At 52.2% G+C, this 17445-nt stretch overlaps 3 protein-coding genes and 1 long non-coding RNA gene across 19 annotated transcripts in view; 2 read left to right on the top strand and 2 right to left on the bottom strand.

Annotated features, from left to right (window-relative positions):
• Window positions 1-8: 8 nt before the first annotated feature.
• LOC147256817 (CD209 antigen-like protein C) lies at window positions 9-8172 on the top strand. 2 transcript variants are annotated; one of them, XM_086210452.1, is made up of 5 exons: window positions 9-587; window positions 830-937; window positions 1317-1468; window positions 2375-2478; window positions 8069-8172. In XM_086210452.1, the coding sequence occupies exons 1-5, from the start codon at window positions 398-400 to the stop codon at window positions 8124-8126; spliced, it is 612 nt and encodes a 203-aa protein (XP_086066578.1). In that variant the 5' UTR covers window positions 9-397; the 3' UTR covers window positions 8127-8172. The 2 variants fall into 2 exon arrangements, with proteins under 2 accessions (XP_086066578.1, XP_086066577.1); XM_086210451.1 differs by lacking the exon at window positions 8069-8172 and adding an exon at window positions 6682-6882.
• On the bottom strand, window positions 7649-11056 carry LOC147256816 (uncharacterized). Of its 2 annotated transcripts, XR_015117514.1 has the most exons (4): window positions 10701-11056; window positions 9573-9775; window positions 8612-8773; window positions 7649-8457 (listed from the first exon to the last, which is right to left on the bottom strand). It is a non-coding gene; the product is annotated as an uncharacterized LOC147256816 (long non-coding RNA). The 2 variants fall into 2 exon arrangements; XR_015117513.1 differs by lacking the exon at window positions 10701-11056 and having other exon boundaries at window positions 9573-9943.
• On the top strand, window positions 8221-16290 carry LOC147256815 (equilibrative nucleobase transporter 1-like). Of its 7 annotated transcripts, XM_086210439.1 has the most exons (17): window positions 8221-8333; window positions 8464-8569; window positions 8645-8683; window positions 8957-9006; window positions 11373-11659; window positions 11866-11995; window positions 12430-12476; window positions 12572-12648; window positions 12745-12837; window positions 13008-13147; window positions 13220-13368; window positions 13607-13750; window positions 13843-13950; window positions 14022-14208; window positions 14724-14847; window positions 14983-15105; window positions 15220-15332. In XM_086210439.1, the coding sequence occupies exons 5-16, from the start codon at window positions 11470-11472 to the stop codon at window positions 15094-15096; spliced, it is 1503 nt and encodes a 500-aa protein (XP_086066565.1). In that variant the 5' UTR covers window positions 8221-8333; window positions 8464-8569; window positions 8645-8683; window positions 8957-9006; window positions 11373-11469; the 3' UTR covers window positions 15097-15105; window positions 15220-15332. The 7 variants fall into 7 exon arrangements, with proteins under 7 accessions (XP_086066565.1, XP_086066566.1, XP_086066564.1 ...); XM_086210440.1 differs by having other exon boundaries at window positions 14986-15360; XM_086210438.1 differs by having other exon boundaries at window positions 14983-15360.
• Window positions 15646-17445, bottom strand: part of LOC147256814 (uncharacterized) — a 12995-nt gene continuing 11195 nt past the window's right edge. For 7 of the 8 annotated variants that reach the window (XM_086210420.1, XM_086210421.1, XM_086210418.1 and 4 more), the window contains one exon: window positions 15646-17382. In XM_086210420.1, the coding sequence (XP_086066546.1) occupies window positions 16720-17382 (663 nt within the window). In that variant the 3' untranslated portion in view covers window positions 15646-16719. The remainder of the gene's footprint in view (window positions 17383-17445) is intronic. The other variant, XM_086210417.1, reaches the window with a different exon arrangement.

The following is a 17445-nucleotide window of genomic DNA, read 5'->3' as shown; positions in this document are numbered from 1 at the left end:
ATAAATCCTTGTGTAAAATGTTGGTTCCGTCAGGGTCACTTCCTGTAACCACCGGGTGGCGATGTGATGTCAGTTCAGCTTGCAGGTGTCTTCATCAGAGATCTGACCACCTGCAGTCCAATTAGAACCGGTTCTTCTTGTCACCATCACCATGTTCTGAGGCGTTATTGATCGAATACCAACGTGTGGTTGTGCCACCAGGGGGGTTCTACCGCCGCTCGCCCTGACGTGTGCTGGGCTCTAGGACCGTTCTACACCTCTGCGCCATGTTTGTGTCTGTGGACCTTGTGGTTTTTTGCATCATTCTGCTAATGGACAACCAGAACCAGGCCTGTAGCTCTCAACTGATGACAAAACAAGCAAGACAACACTTCCTCTGTCATGAGGCAGGAAGTACATGGTGGAAGTGTTGAAGTTCTGTTTGAACACCACAAGAAACAACACACACACACACTCGCTGAGTCTCTTCGTCATGGCTGTGGTCTTCAACTCTCGGGAGTCTGAAGTCGTCTTTGAGGTTGGAGAATATCAGCAATTCCCCAAACCTGAGGAGGATGACGCACCAGCAGACCCCACCGCCGCACCAAGTACGTCCTTCAGGTCAAAGGTCGTGATCCGTTAGTGTGACAGTATCTCACTGTGTCCAGGAACGTCCTGGTTCAGAGAGCCTTTCCGAGGAATGGCTCTCTGACCAGTGTGTGTGTGTGTGTGTGTGTGTGTAGAAAGTTAACACAACGAACGGTAGTTTTGTCTGAGTGTAACGGACTGTAAAGTTTTTGCCGTTTGTTTGTTCTGCACAGCCACTAAGACGTTCTGTGTGTGTGTGCAGAGGTCAGGCATCTCTGTGTGGTTCTGGCGAGCTTCGGGCTGCTGTGTGTTCTTCAGGCGGTTCTCAACGTCTCTCTCAGACTTGGTCTGAGGGAACCGACCCCCCAAGGTTGATCCACAAATCCACTCCTGTCAGGTCAACACTTGCCGTTAGAGAACTTTCCAATGATTAGATGATGATCATTTAGGTTCCTTCCACACGTTGTGATTTTTCTGTATGGTCCAGTCAGCATGTCAGCCCCCTCCACTGCTCCCCTCATGTCCGAGTCCTCAACGCTGAAGGGTGTCAGTGCATCAGTTCTGTGTCTCAGAAATAACTAACGGGATAAATAAGCAACAGTTTGTCTCTGTTCCTCTTTACAAGCGTCCCTCTGTGACACCTCAGGGGCGATGCAGTGGTCTGCTCTCTGGTGTGCTGACCAGCAGCAGCACCCTGTTCCCTCCTCTGGTCTACGCCGTGTGATTTGTGACATGTTGCTTGTGTTGAGGTGGGAAAGAGGAGCGCTGTCCTCCAGGCTGGCTGGCGTTCAGCCTCAGTTGTTACTACATCTCGTCTCAGAGGAGCAGCTGGGACGACAGCCGGCTCGACTGTCTGCAAAAAGACGCTGACCTGGTCATCATCGACAGCCGCCAGGAGCAGGTACCTTCCCCTCCCTGCACCAGCTCTGTCCTGGGAATCCCACACAGTCCCAGTATACAGCCAGTAGTTCCTCTGCTGCAGGAGACGAGGACATGAACAGGTGTCACTAACCTGAACCGTGGGCTCATGGTCCTAACGGAGCTGCGTCCAGATCTGGACGTTTGTTTTTTTTTAATATTTTGTCATAAACATGCAGAGGGACTGCCCTCTAGTGGCTGAGTCCATAGAGGTGTAGGTGTGGTCCTTTCCAGCAACCGGGTCATTTTTGACCTCCTTTTTAATGTCCTAAACTCATAATGCTTGAACTTAAAGTGAAGAGAGAGAACATGACAAACAGACAAAGAACTGCACTGGTGGGGGTTCTGCCGGGGAATCAAGATCCATCCCCTGCTCAAGGTCACTGTGGGTGTGTGTCTGTGTGTGTGTCTGTGTCTGTGTGTATGCACTTGCACTTGAGTAGAAAAATAAGAGAAAATTTGAAGACAAAACTTTTCTCATCATTTCTATTATATATTCTATCTTTTTTTAATTAAATTAATTTTTTGGTTTTGTGATGTTAATGTTATAACTGTTTTGAAATATTTATTTTTTTTGTTTTACAATACAAACATGTCAGTAAATATAGCTCTTGTTTACGAGTGTTAACGGAAACCACAACCGTCGTCACACTGAGCAGGCGAAAGCCAAAGCTGACTGATGTGAGGAAAGAAACAAAGTGAAGGACCAGCAAAGGTAGACGGGTCCCCCACACATGACGCACGAGCCCTCTGCAGCTTCAGCCGTAAAATTATAGATGCTAGCAGGTTTAATGCTCACGTTCCAAACCAGTCTTGTCTTGAGAGGACAGTCAAGGGATATTTAAAGGTCCTGTGTGTGAGTTTCAGCCTCCTACCCGGTTGTGTGCAGGCTTTCCTCACCGGGTTCGCTCTGGCCGCCTGGGTCGGGATGACTGACAGGCAGGAGGAGGGAACCTGGGTCTGGGTGGATGGAACCCTGGTGGACAAGGACAGGTGAGACTCAGGATGACTGTCGTGAAACCCTTCACACTCAGGATGCACACCTGTCACCTGCCCAGCCCGGTGCCGGTACACCAGAAACAGTTGTTAACTATGCTAGCAGACAGAGGTGGAGCCACTGTGGTCACGACGCTAGCAGACAGAGGTGGAGCCACTGTGGTCACGACGCTAGCAGACAGAGGTGGAGCCACTATGGTCACGACGCTAGCAGACAGAGGTGCAGCCACTGTGGTCACGACGCTAGCAGACAGAGGTGGAGCCACGGTGGTCACGACGCTAGCAGACAGAGGTGCAGCCACTGTGGTCACGACTCTAGCAGACAGAGGTGGAGCCACTATGGTCACGACGCTAGCAGACAGAGGTGGAGCCACTGTGGTCACGACGCTAGCAGACAGAGGTGGAGCCACTGTGGTCACGACGCTAGCAGACAGAGGTGGAGCCACTGTGGTCACGACGCTAGCAGACAGAGGTGCAGCCACTGTGGTCACGACTCTAGCAGACAGCGGTGGAGCCACTATGGTCACGACGCTAGCAGACGGAGGTGCAGCCACTATGGTCACGACGCTAGCAGACAGAGGTGGAGCCACTATGGTCACGACACTAGCAGACAGAGGTGGAGCCACTGTGGTCACGACTCTAGCAGACAGAGGTGGAGCCACTATGGTCACGACGCTAGCAGACAGAGGTGCAGCCACTGTGGTCACGACGCTAGCAGACAGAGGTGGAGCCACTGTGGTCACGACGCTAACAGACAGAGGTGGAGCCACTATGGTCACGACTCTAGCAGACAGAGGTGGAGCCACTATGGTCACGACGCTAGCAGACAGAGGTGCAGCCACTGTGGTCACGACGCTAGCAGACAGAGGTGGAGCCACTATGGTCACGACTCTAGCAGACAGAGGTGGAGCCACTGTGGTCACGACTCTAGCAGACAGAGGTGGAGCCACTATGGTCACGACGCTAGCAGACGGAGGTGGAGCCACTATGGTCACGACGCTAGCAGACGGAGGTGCAGCCACTATGGTCACGACGCTAGCAGACAGAGGTGCAGCCACTGTGGTCACGACGCTAGCAGACAGAGGTGCAGCCACTGTGGTCACGACGCTAGCAGACAGAGGTGCAGCCACTGTGGTCACGACGCTAACAGACAGAGGTGGAGCCACTATGGTCACGACTCTAGCAGACAGAGGTGGAGCCACTATGGTCACGACGCTAGCAGACAGAGGTGGAGCCACTATGGTCACGACGCTAGCAGACAGAGGTGGAGCCACTATGGTCACGACGCTAGCAGACGGAGGTGCAGCCACTGTGGTCACGACGCTAGCAGACGGAGGTGGAGCCACTGTGGTCACGACGCTAGCAGACAGAGGTGCAGCCACTGTGGTCACGACTCTAGCAGACAGAGGTGGAGCCACTATGGTCACGACGCTAGCAGACGGAGGTGCAGCCACTATGGTCACGACGCTAGCAGACAGAGGTGGAGCCACTATGGTCACGACGCTAGCAGACGGAGGTGCAGCCACTATGGTCACGACGCTAGCAGACAGAGGTGGAGCCACTATGGTCACGACGCTAGCAGACAGAGGTGCAGCCACTGTGGTCACGACGCTAGCAGACAGAGGTGGAGCCACTGTGGTCACGACTCTAGCAGACAGAGGTGCAGCCACTGTGGTCACGACGCTAACAGACAGAGGTGGAGCCACTATGGTCACGACTCTAGCAGACAGAGGTGGAGCCACTATGGTCACGACGCTAGCAGACAGAGGTGGAGCCACTATGGTCACGACGCTAGCAGACAGAGGTGCAGCCACTGTGGTCACGACGCTAGCAGACAGAGGTGCAGCCACTGTGGTCACGACGCTAACAGAAAGAGGTGGAGCCACTGTGGTCACGACGCTAGCAGACAGAGGTGGAGCCACTGTGGTCACGACGCTAGCAGACAGAGGTGGAGCCACTGTGGTCACGACGCTAGCAGACAGAGGTGGAGCCACTGTGGTCACGACGCTAGCAGACAGAGGTGGAGCCACTATGGTCACGACGCTAGCAGACAGAGGTGGAGCCACTATGGTCACGACGCTAGCAGACAGAGGTGCAGCCACTGTGGTCACGACGCTAGCAGACAGAGGTGGAGCCACTATGGTCACGACGCTAGCAGACAGAGGTGGAGCCACTATGGTCACGACTCTAGCAGACAGAGGTCTAGCCACTATGGTCACGACGCTAGCAGACAGAGGTGGAGCCACTATGGTCACGACGCTAGCAGACAGAGGTGCAGCCACTATGGTCACGACTCTAGCAGACAGAGGTGCAGCCACTGTGGTCACGACGCTAGCAGACAGAGGTGCAGCCACTGTGGTCACGACGCTAGCAGACAGAGGTGGAGCCACTATGGTCACGACGCTAGCAGACAGAGGTGCAGCCACTGTGGTCACGACTCTAGCAGACAGAGGTGGAGCCACTGTGGTCACGACTCTAGCAGACAGAGGTGGAGCCACTATGGTCACGACGCTAGCAGACGGAGGTGCAGCCACTATGGTCACGACGCTAGCAGACAGAGGTGGAGCCACTATGGTCACGACGCTAGCAGACAGAGGTGGAGCCACTGTGGTCACGACTCTAGCAGACAGAGGTGGAGCCACTATGGTCACGACGCTAGCAGACAGAGGTGCAGCCACTGTGGTCACGACGCTAACAGACAGAGGTGGAGCCACTATGGTCACGACTCTAGCAGACAGAGGTGGAGCCACTATGGTCACGACGCTAGCAGACAGAGGTGCAGCCACTGTGGTTACGACGCTAGCAGACAGAGGTGGAGCCACTATGGTCACGACTCTAGCAGACAGAGGTGCAGCCACTGTGGTCACGACGCTAGCAGACAGAGGTGCAGCCACTGTGGTCACGACGCTAACAGACAGAGGTGGAGCCACTATGGTCACGACGCTAGCAGACAGAGGTGGAGCCACTGTGGTCACGACGCTAGCAGACAGAGGTGGAGCCACTATGGTCACGACGCTAGCAGACAGAGGTGGAGCCACTGTGGTCACGACTCTAGCAGACAGAGGTGCAGCCACTGTGGTCACGACGCTAACAGACAGAGGTGGAGCCACTATGGTCACGACGCTAGCAGACGGAGGTGGAGCCACTATGGTCACAACGCTAGCAGACGGAGGTGGAGCCACTATGGTCACGACGCTAGCAGACGGAGGTGCAGCCACTATGGTCACGACGCTAGCAGACAGAGGTGCAGCCACTATGGTCACGACGCTAGCAGACAGAGGTGCAGCCACTGTGGTCACGACGCTAGCAGACAGAGGTGCAGCCACTGTGGTCACGACGCTAGCAGACAGAGGTGCAGCCACTGTGGTCACGACGCTAACAGACAGAGGTGGAGCCACTATGGTCACGACTCTAGCAGACAGAGGTGGAGCCACTATGGTCACGACGCTAGCAGACAGAGGTGCAGCCACTGTGGTCACGACGCTAGCAGACAGAGGTGGAGCCACTATGGTCACGACTCTAGCAGACAGAGGTGCAGCCACTGTGGTCACGACGCTAGCAGACAGAGGTGGAGCCACTATGGTCACGACGCTAGCAGACAGAGGTGGAGCCACTATGGTCACGACGCTAGCAGACAGAGGTGCAGCCACTATGGTCACGACGCTAGCAGACAGAGGTGGAGCCACTATGGTCACGACGCTAGCAGACAGAGGTGGAGCCACTATGGTCACGACGCTAGCAGACAGAGGTGGAGCCACTATGGTCACGACGCTAGCAGACAGAGGTGGAGCCACTATGGTCACAACGCTAGCAGACAGAGGTGGAGCCACTATGGTCACGACGCTAGCAGACAGAGGTGGAGCCACTATGGTCACGACGCTAGCAGACAGAGGTGCAGCCACTGTGGTCACGACGCTAGCAGACAGAGGTGGAGCCACTATGGTCACGACGCTAGCAGACAGAGGTGCAGCCACTATGGTCACGACGCTAGCAGACAGAGGTGCAGCCACTGTGGTCACGACGCTAGCAGACAGAGGTGCAGCCACTGTGGTCACGACGCTAGCAGACAGAGGTGCAGCCACTGTGGTCACGACGCTAGCAGACAGAGGTGCAGCCACTGTGGTCACGACGCTAGCAGACGGAGGTGGAGCCACTATGAACCTGCCGCTCCCACTGAGTGGCGCTTCGGTCTGTCTGCAGGTTGCTGTGGGCCCCGGGGCAGCCGGATGGAGCCTACGGGGGAGAGGACTGCGGGGATCTGCGGACGATGATGACTTTCATTGGTTTGAATGACTTCAACTGTAGCGCCAGAGCTCAGTGGATCTGTGAGAAATCACTGTGATACCCAGAGATGAAGACCCTCCTTCAATCTACGTTATTAATTGATTAATAAAGCGGTTCTGCCAGAACCTTCAGTGTCAGTATGTTTTGTTTGTGTTTGTCTTTTAAACACAATTAAACCTGCTAAGAATCTCTGTAACAAAGCAGAACCTGGAGAGACTCTGACGTGATCCCGTCAGCATGGAGCTGGAGAAGCCCCGTCACTGCCCACTTCATCATCTCAAGCACGAGCATCCGTCACTCTGACCCCTGGTCTCATCGGGGAACGTGATGGAGAACAGTGGTCTTCTTTGTCAACGATTGCCTGGAGCCTTGGGAGGTCCGATTGTGGTTCTGTCAGTGTTGGAGTGAATCCCTGCTACCATCCATCCATCCCTCCACCCCTCCATGTTCTCCCTCTTCTCCTGTTCAGGGTGGTGGGGGTGGAGCCTATCCCAGCAGCCTTCCCCCTGGACAGGTCACCAGTCCATGGCAGGGCCAACACATAGAGACAGACAACCATTGGCTCTCCCAGCCACGCCTACGGTCAATTTAGAGTCTGGATTAACCTGGTCCCTCTTGATGTCTTTGGACTGTGGAGGAAGCTGGAGTACCAGAGAGAACCCAGCAGGCACAGGGAGAACATGGAGACTCACCCAGAAAGACCCTGTGCTGCAGCCAGGACTCCACCCACAACCTTCTTGCTGGGGGCCACAGTGAGGACCACTGCTCCACGGGCCGCCCAAATCCCTGCAACATTTAATTCAATTAAATTTAAAAAGGCTTTATTGACAAAGGAAGCATACGTTTACATTGTCAAAGCGAGTTTTACATACAAAAAATGTCCAAGGATCAAATAAAAATAGAAAGAGAATTGTTTTCACTGTACCAAAGAGATATGCTCTCAAAGTACCATTGTTTGGAGAGGATGTGCTGACAGGGTTGCAGCAAGGCTATGAACGAGCAGCCAAGTTGAACTAAATTCAAGAACATTAACAGAAGAGTAAAAACTGCTTTTGCTCCCAACAGAGAACATGTACAGCTTAGCAGTGATAACTTAGAATCTAAATTTTAACTTTCATAAAGAACTGACAGCACAACTTTTTTTTGGAGATGTATTTAAATGTGCTGGCTTTATTTACAGTAGAGAATATTGTACTGCATGCTTGTGTACAGAGTTCTGCCACTGGTGCTGGCAGGAGCAGATCCCTTGGTCTCGGTCTTTCCTCCTGCTGAGGGTTTTCAGTGGTCCTTCTCTTGTCAGTAGCAGGGGAGACTCGTGGATCCAGGACTCCAGGATGCAGGATTTTTGGAGGAAGTCATAAAAGTGTAAATAAGAAGGACAGAAAAATGGCAAACCAGTGACCTGAACTCTGCACGGGTCCTCGAGAGGCGCAGCCGCTGATATTTGGCCGCTAGAGGGCAGAAGAGAGAGAGAAGCGAGTCCCTGATAAGGTGCACCCCAACCCGCCTCAAGCAGATCGGGAGTCGCAGCAGCTTCAGAGGACGGGTCCTGCTGCTCCTTGGCTGAAGTAAGTCCAGCTCTTGTTCCTGTTCCAGCTCCGGTCCCTGCTTCAAGCGCCTGTTGGACATGAACGAATCTTTTCCTGCGCTCTTCATGTGCTTTGAGTTGATTCGTGTGCTGGATGTGTTCTTCTGCAGGAGTGACACATGGACTCAGTTTGAGACGCGTGGATCGCTTTGACAGACAAACCAGAACAAAGAATTGATCCAAATCGCATGAAAAAAAGCTACATTGTTTATAAAGGTAAAACATTAACTGGAAAAATAGCAGTTGAAGTTCAACCACCTCCGGTCTGGTTAAAGTCTCCTGGTTTTGCAGGTTCCGACCTGGACCGGATACATCCTCCTCCTCCACCCGGTGAGTTTAGACCGAATATCATGGGGTGAAGTTAAAAAGTCCAAACAGGCCAATAATCCGCCTCAGTGTCCTCCAACGGTCACAACGAGACTGAGAGAGAAGTAGAATCAGAGCCACATGTCAGCATGGTGAGGTTAGAGAGAGAGTAGCTGCACCGTGAGGTGAGGGGACTTATGATGGTGAAGGCCTGGCAAGAATGCGTGTGTGCGCGCGCGCGCGCGTGCGTGTGTGCGCAGACTGACGCTGACTCTCCTGTCCTCTCCTGTCCTCCAGAGACCTGCCCCTGAGGGACTACCATGCGGGGATCACCTGCACCCAGCGAGGTAAACCTCATCAGATTTAGTTTCTAACGGCTGTTGGTGGACCTGATTGAAGCCTGTCTTGAACATGAATGTGTCGTCATAGCAACGTGTCTGCTGCACGTGGCGTTCATCTGCCCTTTAATTCATGCGTTAGGTTCAGGCCCTTTAGTGGCCATGGCGCTGCATGTTTCTGCATAGATTAGGCCGATCTGCTAATCTGGATTAGCAGGTCGGCCTGCCCTCAACTGTCACCCTGTCCCTATTTAACATGAATACTATGTAATGTAACATAAACAATACAATATGAATCGAAGTACAATCATTTTTATGGTACCTTTTTTAAATAGATGCAGAAAAAACACTGTAAAAATAACTGCAGGTGCTACTCCTGGTCTGTGTAGTACTGCGTATTACAAACACAAGCAACCAGCATTCACCGTATTTTATGACTCTAAGTACTATAATGGGGGAAAATACACCTCTCAGTATCACCCAGTACTGTTCCAGGTGTAGCTGTGTGAATGTGATCAGGCGTTCCTGCAAAAGAGAGTATAACTCTCAGAATAAATGAAGTTTACAACAAATACCTTCTTCATCGTCATCCTCCTCTTATCCGGTTGGTCCGGGTCGTGGGGGCAGCAGCCTTAGCAGGGAAGACTGTCCTCTCCAGCCACGTCCACCAGCTCTTCCGGGGAATCCTGAGGCCTCCTCCTGGTTGGACATGTCTACAACACCTCCTGAGGGAGGCGTCCTCTCCAGATGCCTGAACCACCTCCACTGACTCCTCTACCTGGAGGAGCAGCAGCTCTACTCTGAGTCCCTCCTGAAGGACGGAGCTTCTCACCCTGTCTCTAAGGGAGAGCCCAGCCTCCCTGAGGAGGAAACTCATTTCAGCCGCTTGTATTCAGGATCTTGTTCTTTCGGTCATTACCCAGAGCTCATGACCTCAGGGGAGGGTTGGAACGTAGACTGACAGATTGATTGCTAAGCTCCCTCTTCACCAATGAATAACCATGGATCCACATTCTTTATCTGAACTCAACATTAAGTGGTGAACAGTTAGCTGAGCTCCCCTTGGACAAACCTGCCGCTTCAAAATGTGCAGGGAGGCTAGCTAACGTTAGCTAGCCTCCCTGCACATTTTAAAGCTGATGGAACACACTGTAAGAGCAGGCTTGCTAACGCTCGTTTTTTATTTTATTTTACTAATGTAAGGAATCAGAAAGGCAATTACAATAAATCATCAACACAAAACCCTCTGCTTAGCAAACGTGAGGTGAACAATTTTCACCACCAATCCCAAATTTTGGCCCAAGTCAGCCGGCAGTGCTGAAGTTAGAAAATACTATCAGCTAGCTAGCCACCGTTAGCTAATTACTGTTAGCAATATTTAGCACCATCAAATAGTTAAAACAAGGTCAACAGCTGTTATCATGACATTGGCATGATTTAAAACAGTGTTTCATAAATGTACATTTGTATGTTTGAGTCACACTTTCATCTCCCTGCACCCCAACACAGAGAAATCAACTCTGCAGATTTTGCTGCGTAATTAGAACAAACACGTTGTTAATGAGAACACAGTTAACGAAGACAGTTGAATCCCTCCGAAGAAAAAAACACAAGTTCTGTACATTCACTGCCTTGTTTCCTCTTCATCATCAACAGATGATGAGGAAAGGAGAAGAGAGACGTGAGCAAGTATGAATCAATACCAGCAATCAGGCCGTTGACCAGTACCTGCCGGTACCGCTGATGTGCTGGTACTGTCACGCAGCACTCACTCCTGCCCCTCAGTGTTCACGGTAAAGCGGTGCAGGTTTGTCTCCGTACCACCAATCAGAAATAGTCCTGATGAGCAATGATCAGTTCAGCCTCTGGTGACAGTGGCGTGATTGGTGCAGTCATTTACACGCCGCGGCCGCTCCTCGTCATCACGTGTCAGCAGCTGAACTGGGTCCAGCGTGTTTGCACGTGACGTCACATGTTGGCCGGTGACGCAGACGTGACTCTCCAGTGGCTTTTAGGCCGTTTCTCTGTAGCATGTTAGCGGGACAAGACAGGACCTGTTCTGCACACATCTGGTTGTATATGTTCTGCACATCTGGTCAGAGTCTGGTGATGTCCTCCAGGACAGGAACGAAGTCTCACCATCAGGCTCCCAGTACGAGTCAGACACACTGATCATGGTAAACAAGAGGATCAATCAGGACACGGAACCAGAACGAGAGTGAAGGAGACGTGAGAGAGTAAATCGGTTCTGGCTGCACAGATGCTGCTCAGTCCTGCGGTCGAACACACACACACACACACACACACACACACACACACACACTGAAACTTAAGTAGAGACTTGAACGTCTCTTGTCTCCCTGTATGTGACATAGGATCTGGTGTTCAGCTGAGGTCCACTAGTCAGCGGGACAAGACTCACACTGGGAGAAGAAACTGAGAGTCTGCAGACTTGGAGAGAAGAAGAGAAGCATGCAGGGGTGCGAGATCGGTTCCAGGCTGCGCTACCAGCTGACGCTGGCCTCAGGGATGCTGGAGTGTCTGTGCTTCGCGGGGGTCATGTTTGGTTACGCCTCCCTGGTGTTCGTGCTGAAGGAGGACGGATACTTCAGTCAGCTGTGTGTCACTGACCCGGGTACCAACAGCACCATGACCGGTACAGGTGAGCACATCTGAGGTGTTGCACCTGGAGGATGAGGCTTGGGTGGACACTGACACATAACCACACCCTCTACTGGTCAATGTGAGGAAAAGCCCCAGAAAAGATACGGAAGGGACCTTTAATGAGATCGTTGTCCACGTCCGCGCACCCACGGACGGAGGCTGCGGTGCTGAGTCTCGTTCACTCCTGACGTCTGTCTCTCGTAGGCTGCATCCGTCAGGACGAGCAGTTCTCTCTGGTCTTCACCATCGCTTCTTTCCTCAACAACTTCCTGAATATAGTCAACGGCTACATCTTTGACCGCTTCGGCACCATGGTGACCAGGCTGCTGGCAATGTGAGTTCACGCCGCTTCTCTCTTTGCGAGCGTGAGGAAGCACGTTGTCAAAGAAAAGCTTCAGAAGGAAAGAAAATCTGACCGCCACGTTTAGACGGTGACACGTGTGAGGAGAGGGAAATGTTCATCCATCACAAATGCAGGGTTAGAGGTTCAAACGAAGAGCGCCATTCCTCCGTTTCATGGTTTCATCACACGTCGGAGAATAGACGTTCTCCTGTCACCGTCAGTACTCAGACTTCCAGAGGACTCACTCATTGATGATGTAGGGGACTGACTGACATGACACACAAGCTGAGAACGTGATGGAACCGTCACAAAAAATAGGTCACAGTCTGTAGACATTTTGTGTGTGTGTGTGTGTGTGTGTGTGTGTGTGTGTGTGTGTTAATGTGTATCAACTGCTCTAAATTCAGTCTTGTTTTTCACTTCAGATCTCTGTACACAACTGGAACGCTTTTAGTGGCCTTCTCTAGTGCAAGTAAATACACACACACACACACACACACACACACAAGGTGACTAGAAGTCGGTCATGGAATCATGTGTCCCTGTGTTTGTCTCCGTGTCCTGCAGCGCTGTCAGAGCTGCTCTTCCCTGCTCTGTCCTGCATCGCTGTGGGAGGAATTCTGCTGCTCCTAACCAACATGCAGGTCGAAACACACACACACAAACACACACACACACTGTCCTACAAAGGTTCTGTTTCAAAGTAAATGGAACCTGTGTGTTTGTGTGTGTGTGTTCAGGTGGGGAACCTGTTTCCTGCTCATCGCTCCACCATCATCACCCTCTACAACGGGGCCTTCGACTCCTCCTCAGCTGTGTTCCTCATCATCAAGGTAACAGGTTTTATCCTTCACGCCAGCAGAGCTTGTACTTCTACGACTTAGAAATACTTTAAACTTCATATCATGCGAGTCAGATCTAGTCGTTCTGTGGCCCTGCTGCTCCAGAGCTGCTGGACACGCGCATCGTACATTAACCCCCAGCTCCTCCTGCTGTCTTCCAGGTTCTGCACGAGGCAGGAATATCTTTGCGCTCCTCCTTCCTGGTTCTGTCCCTCTGCTCCGTCATCCACCTGGTCAGGACCCTCCTGCTGATGCCCACCACCCACATCCCATATCCTCCACCACAGGGCTACACCTACGGGTAAGAGCCCCCCTCGCCTTTAGCCGGACATGTCGTCCCAGTGGCTGACTCGCTGCCCGTCTCCCCACACAGAGCGCGATGCGGAAAATCCAACTCTTACAATGTGGAGCAGTCGGAGGGGCTGAGGGAGGGGGCCATGATGGTGGCAGAGGCGTCGAGAGGGAGGGACGACGACCCAGCTGCCCCCGAGGACTCGGCTGAGACACGAGAGTCAGGAACAGGTATCTGTTAGTGATGATGAGTGAGTACACCTGTATCTGTACCTGTACCTGGGGTGGGCGGGGTCAAGTAGGAAGTGGGTGTGACATTGTTTCAGAACAAGTTTTTATTAAACTTAACTCAAAGTTTAGTTCGTGTGTGTCTGTGTGTTTGTGCATGTGTGTGTTAATGCCTGGAACCTAACTTTAACTCACGAGCTTCAGCAGGTGATCAGGTTGTCATGTGACACTCGTCTCATAGAGGCCAGTTTCTGGAGCTGTGTGCTGTCCTGGTTCTTCCTGTGGCACTTGCTCTGGTTGTCCATCATGCAGCTCAGGCACTACCTCTTCATCGGCACGCTCAACGCCAAGCTCACCCGTCTGGCCGGCCAGGACGGCGCTCTGGGTGAGTCCCGGCCTCGTCATCTCTGCTACACACATGAACGGTAATGCTGAGGGTTTGTCCTCTGACTGTCTCCGTCCTCGTGTCTCCACCAGTGAGTCAGTACATCAATGCCTTTGCTGTGACGCAGCTGTGTGGCGTCCTGTGTGCTCCCTGGAACGGACTCATCATGGACAGACACAAGGGGAAGCCTCTGGATCCTGGTATGTCACCCGCTGCTCCTGCATCTTCAGGACAGGACTCGCTCGCTCACAGCTGATGTTCCTCTGTGTAGGAGAAAGTGAGCAGGAGGCGGACCTGCGCTCGTCCTCCCTGTCCCTCTTCCTCACCTCCCTGCAGTGTCTGCTGTTTTCGCTGAGTGCCTCCATCCCCGTCCTCCCTCTGCAGTACCTCACCTTCGTCCTCCAGGTCCTCAACCGTTCCTTCCTCTACGGGGGGAATGCTGCCTTCATTTGCATCGTGTGAGTGGCTGCACACACGCACACACACACGCACACACACGCACGCACCGGCAGCTTTATTAGGTATACCTTGCTGGTATTGGGTTGGACCTCCTCTTGCTTTTGGAGCTGCCTCAATTCCTGGTGCCGCACTTTCAACCGGGCGCTGGAAACGTTCCTCAGGGATTTTGGCGCTTATTGACTTGAGAGCATCACGCCATTGCTGCAGTTGTGTCATCACGCCTCAGTACTCATCGATTGGACCACATCATCTTCAAACCTCACTTTGATCACTCACGACTGCATCTCGCAGGTGTGACACGACTGCGCCGTCATCATCTGAGGGTTGATGGGCAGACCTCCGTGATGACACAAGACGAAAACATGCTACCGGCCACGTGCTGCCGTGGCGGCGGTCTAGAGAGGAGACATCTCGCATCGCAAATGTGTTTAGCGCCGACACGGCTCCAGAACTCTTGTCTGCAGGGGGGTTGTGTGGCTGCCCAGTTGTGAAGCCAGCTGTTGTCCCTCCCCAGGTTTCCGGCCCCTCACTTTGGGAAGCTGTACGGCCTGGTGATGTCGCTCTCTGCTCTCATCTCTCTGCTGCAGTACCCCTGCTTCGCTCTGGTCAGGGGGGCTCTGGGGGGAGACCCCTTCTATGTAAGTTCAGCAGGTAGTGAATATCACGTGTGTGTGGGTGGGGGGGGGGGGTCATCCGTGTTCCCCCTTTCCCCATGAAGTTTATATTACCTCTTACGTTTGTGTGTAATTGGTGGAGTTCAAATCCTGTGACAGCAGCGTAATGGCAGGAGACGCCGGTCGAGAGACAAGTGTGGACATACAATGAGAACCACATGGCGTGAATCAAGCAACTCCAGACCTGAGAATGTCTCCCTCCGAACTCCATGACTTTTCCAGGTTTTCCATGACCATCTTAACCCTGAACAGTGGCATTTGCTGGAAATGTCCTGTAGGTGTGTGTGTGTGTTGAGTCGAAGCGGCAGAACTTCATCAGTACCTGATGTGTTCCAGGTGGACGTGGCTCTGACTCTGCTCACTCTGCTGGTCTTCGTCCACCCAGTCTACGTCTTCATCTACTGTAGCAGGTTGGCCCACCGCAGGAAGGGAAACCCGCGGGCCGTCACGTCCAGATCCAAAAGGTCCGACGCAGAGTTACAGGACAATATTTAGGTTTGGAAAACATAGTTCTTAGAGGAGAAGTTTGTTTTTCCTGCAGCATCTCTTCATGGCCGTTATTTTTTAAACTGCTAGAAGTTTAAAAGAAAAGATTGAACTTAAGAAAAAAGTCCAGATATTTAGGTTCTTCTGAATAATCCAGTTTGTATTGACAGTGCTCTTGAATCCATGGTGAACTTCCCATTTCGACTCAATGTACAATTTACAGTGTTTTCTAACTAAACATGTTGTAATATTTTTGGATAAATGAGCAGGACCAGCTCCAATGGGTACATATTTATTTTCTCAAGGATGACATACATATTTACAGTGGGACAAAACCAGTAATCAGAGTTTAAGAATGTCACAGTCAGGTTGATCAGCATCATCTATGGTGTAACGGCCGAGAGGAGCAGAAACGGTGCAACGATCCACGACTGCAGGAACCGATGCAGTCTGGCCTGTCAGAGCACTTTCAGTTCTACGCAATGGAACATGAAGTCGTTAAAAAACGTTTCCAAGAACAAAGACCAACTTCCCTTTTTGTAAGTTCTGTAAAACAAAGGGAGAGCAGCAGGAAGAGAGCTGAGACTCACTTTTCTTTCGAAACCGAGTACAAAAACACAGTTGGTGAAGTCAGAGCAGAGACTTGTCAGAGGCTGTAGTTCTACATAAAACCACCTCAGACGACCAGTAAGAAGGGACAGAAATGCTGTCATTACCTAGTGATCTGCTGCAACACTATGTTAAAGCAACATTGTCTATTTGCTGGGCTGCAGCGACCCCTGCTGGCACCATGTGGTAAAACACGGGACAACCACACATTCTAATCCATTAATAAGAGCAATACTGACATAAACACATTTGAACTGTGACAAGTTTGTCATGATGTCATGACCGAACCCACAAGTTCCACTGAGGAACCAACAGTAGCTCCGGGTCTGGGTCCCTGCAGCTTCCTCCAAGGACGCCCCTCCTCTGGTCTCTGTCACGACTTCTGTGTTCAGAGCTTTAGCGAAAGTTAGCGAAGGTTTCAACTCAAGTTACGCTGAGGTGGAACGAGAGGCACCGCTCTACTGATCGCAGGTCAGTGTACTGAGGACACCGATGCTGCATAACGTTGCTTTAAAATGAGGTAAGGCACCAGGTGCTACACGGGTCATAATGACGCATAAAAGACGCTCATCAGAAGAAGAGCCCGAAGGATTTAGACACAAGTACATACAGTATAACGTCTCGTCCGTTTGATGATCTACTTTTACGGTACATGTGGAGTGAGCGTGTGAATCAGGTGTACATTTGCTCTTGGGATTATCCTGGAGTTGATCACATGAGGGTTGACTCAAGCTCGTCCGGTTACTGGATCCCGCTACTCTTGTCTTCGCTCTTAAGGGTCACCTGACCCCCCTCAGCAGGAGGCAAGTGGTTGTGATGCAAAAACAGGATTGCGTCCAAACTTTCTGGGGGAATATTTGCTCTCTTCCTGTAAATGTCTCCTGCTCCATCCAGCACAAAGTACTGTGCCATGTTTCCTGCCACTGCTGGCGCCGCCAGGTACGCCCTCGCCACCGTGGCCAGCAGCGGGAACTGCACTGCCTTCGTCCTCCACCACTGCAGGGGCTCAACTCCCAGCGAGGCCCCCTTGTCGGCTCTGAAGACGGACATTTCCATGTCCACAGACTCCTCCACTGAGCTCTGCCTGCTGCTGGGGGTTGAGCAGAACAAGTCCCCCAGCAAGAACTCCATACCAGAGAGGCCGGCCTGGGAGCCCGGCTCCGCCAGCTCGCTCTCGTCTGCCTCGCCTATGTCGCTTTCATCCTCATCATCTTCTACCTCTCTGAAGTTGATTGGCCGGGTCTCCTTCAGCCTTTTACTTCTCCTCAGGAAGTCACTCTCGGAGCCCGATGAGCCGGGCGAGGGGCTCCTCTTCCTCTGCTTGTTGCCGCTGCTCCTCCTCCGGTCCTCCTTGGCGATCCTGACAGCCTCTTTCTTCAGCCAATCAAAGGTGGCTTTCTGCTCCTTAAAGTAATCAAAGAGTTGATAGTTAAAATCTGAAGATGTGAGACAGTTTCTTTACCTGTC

This window comes from Aulostomus chinensis, chromosome 8 (genome assembly GCF_037954235.1).
Source record: "Aulostomus chinensis isolate RoL2024-O1b breed Wild chromosome 8, RoL_Achi_v1.0, whole genome shotgun sequence".
In the NCBI taxonomy this organism is placed as follows: domain Eukaryota; kingdom Metazoa; phylum Chordata; class Actinopteri; order Syngnathiformes; family Aulostomidae; genus Aulostomus; species Aulostomus chinensis.
Note: the sequence above shows the minus strand (reverse complement) of the source record. Positions and strands in the feature narration are given on the sequence as shown.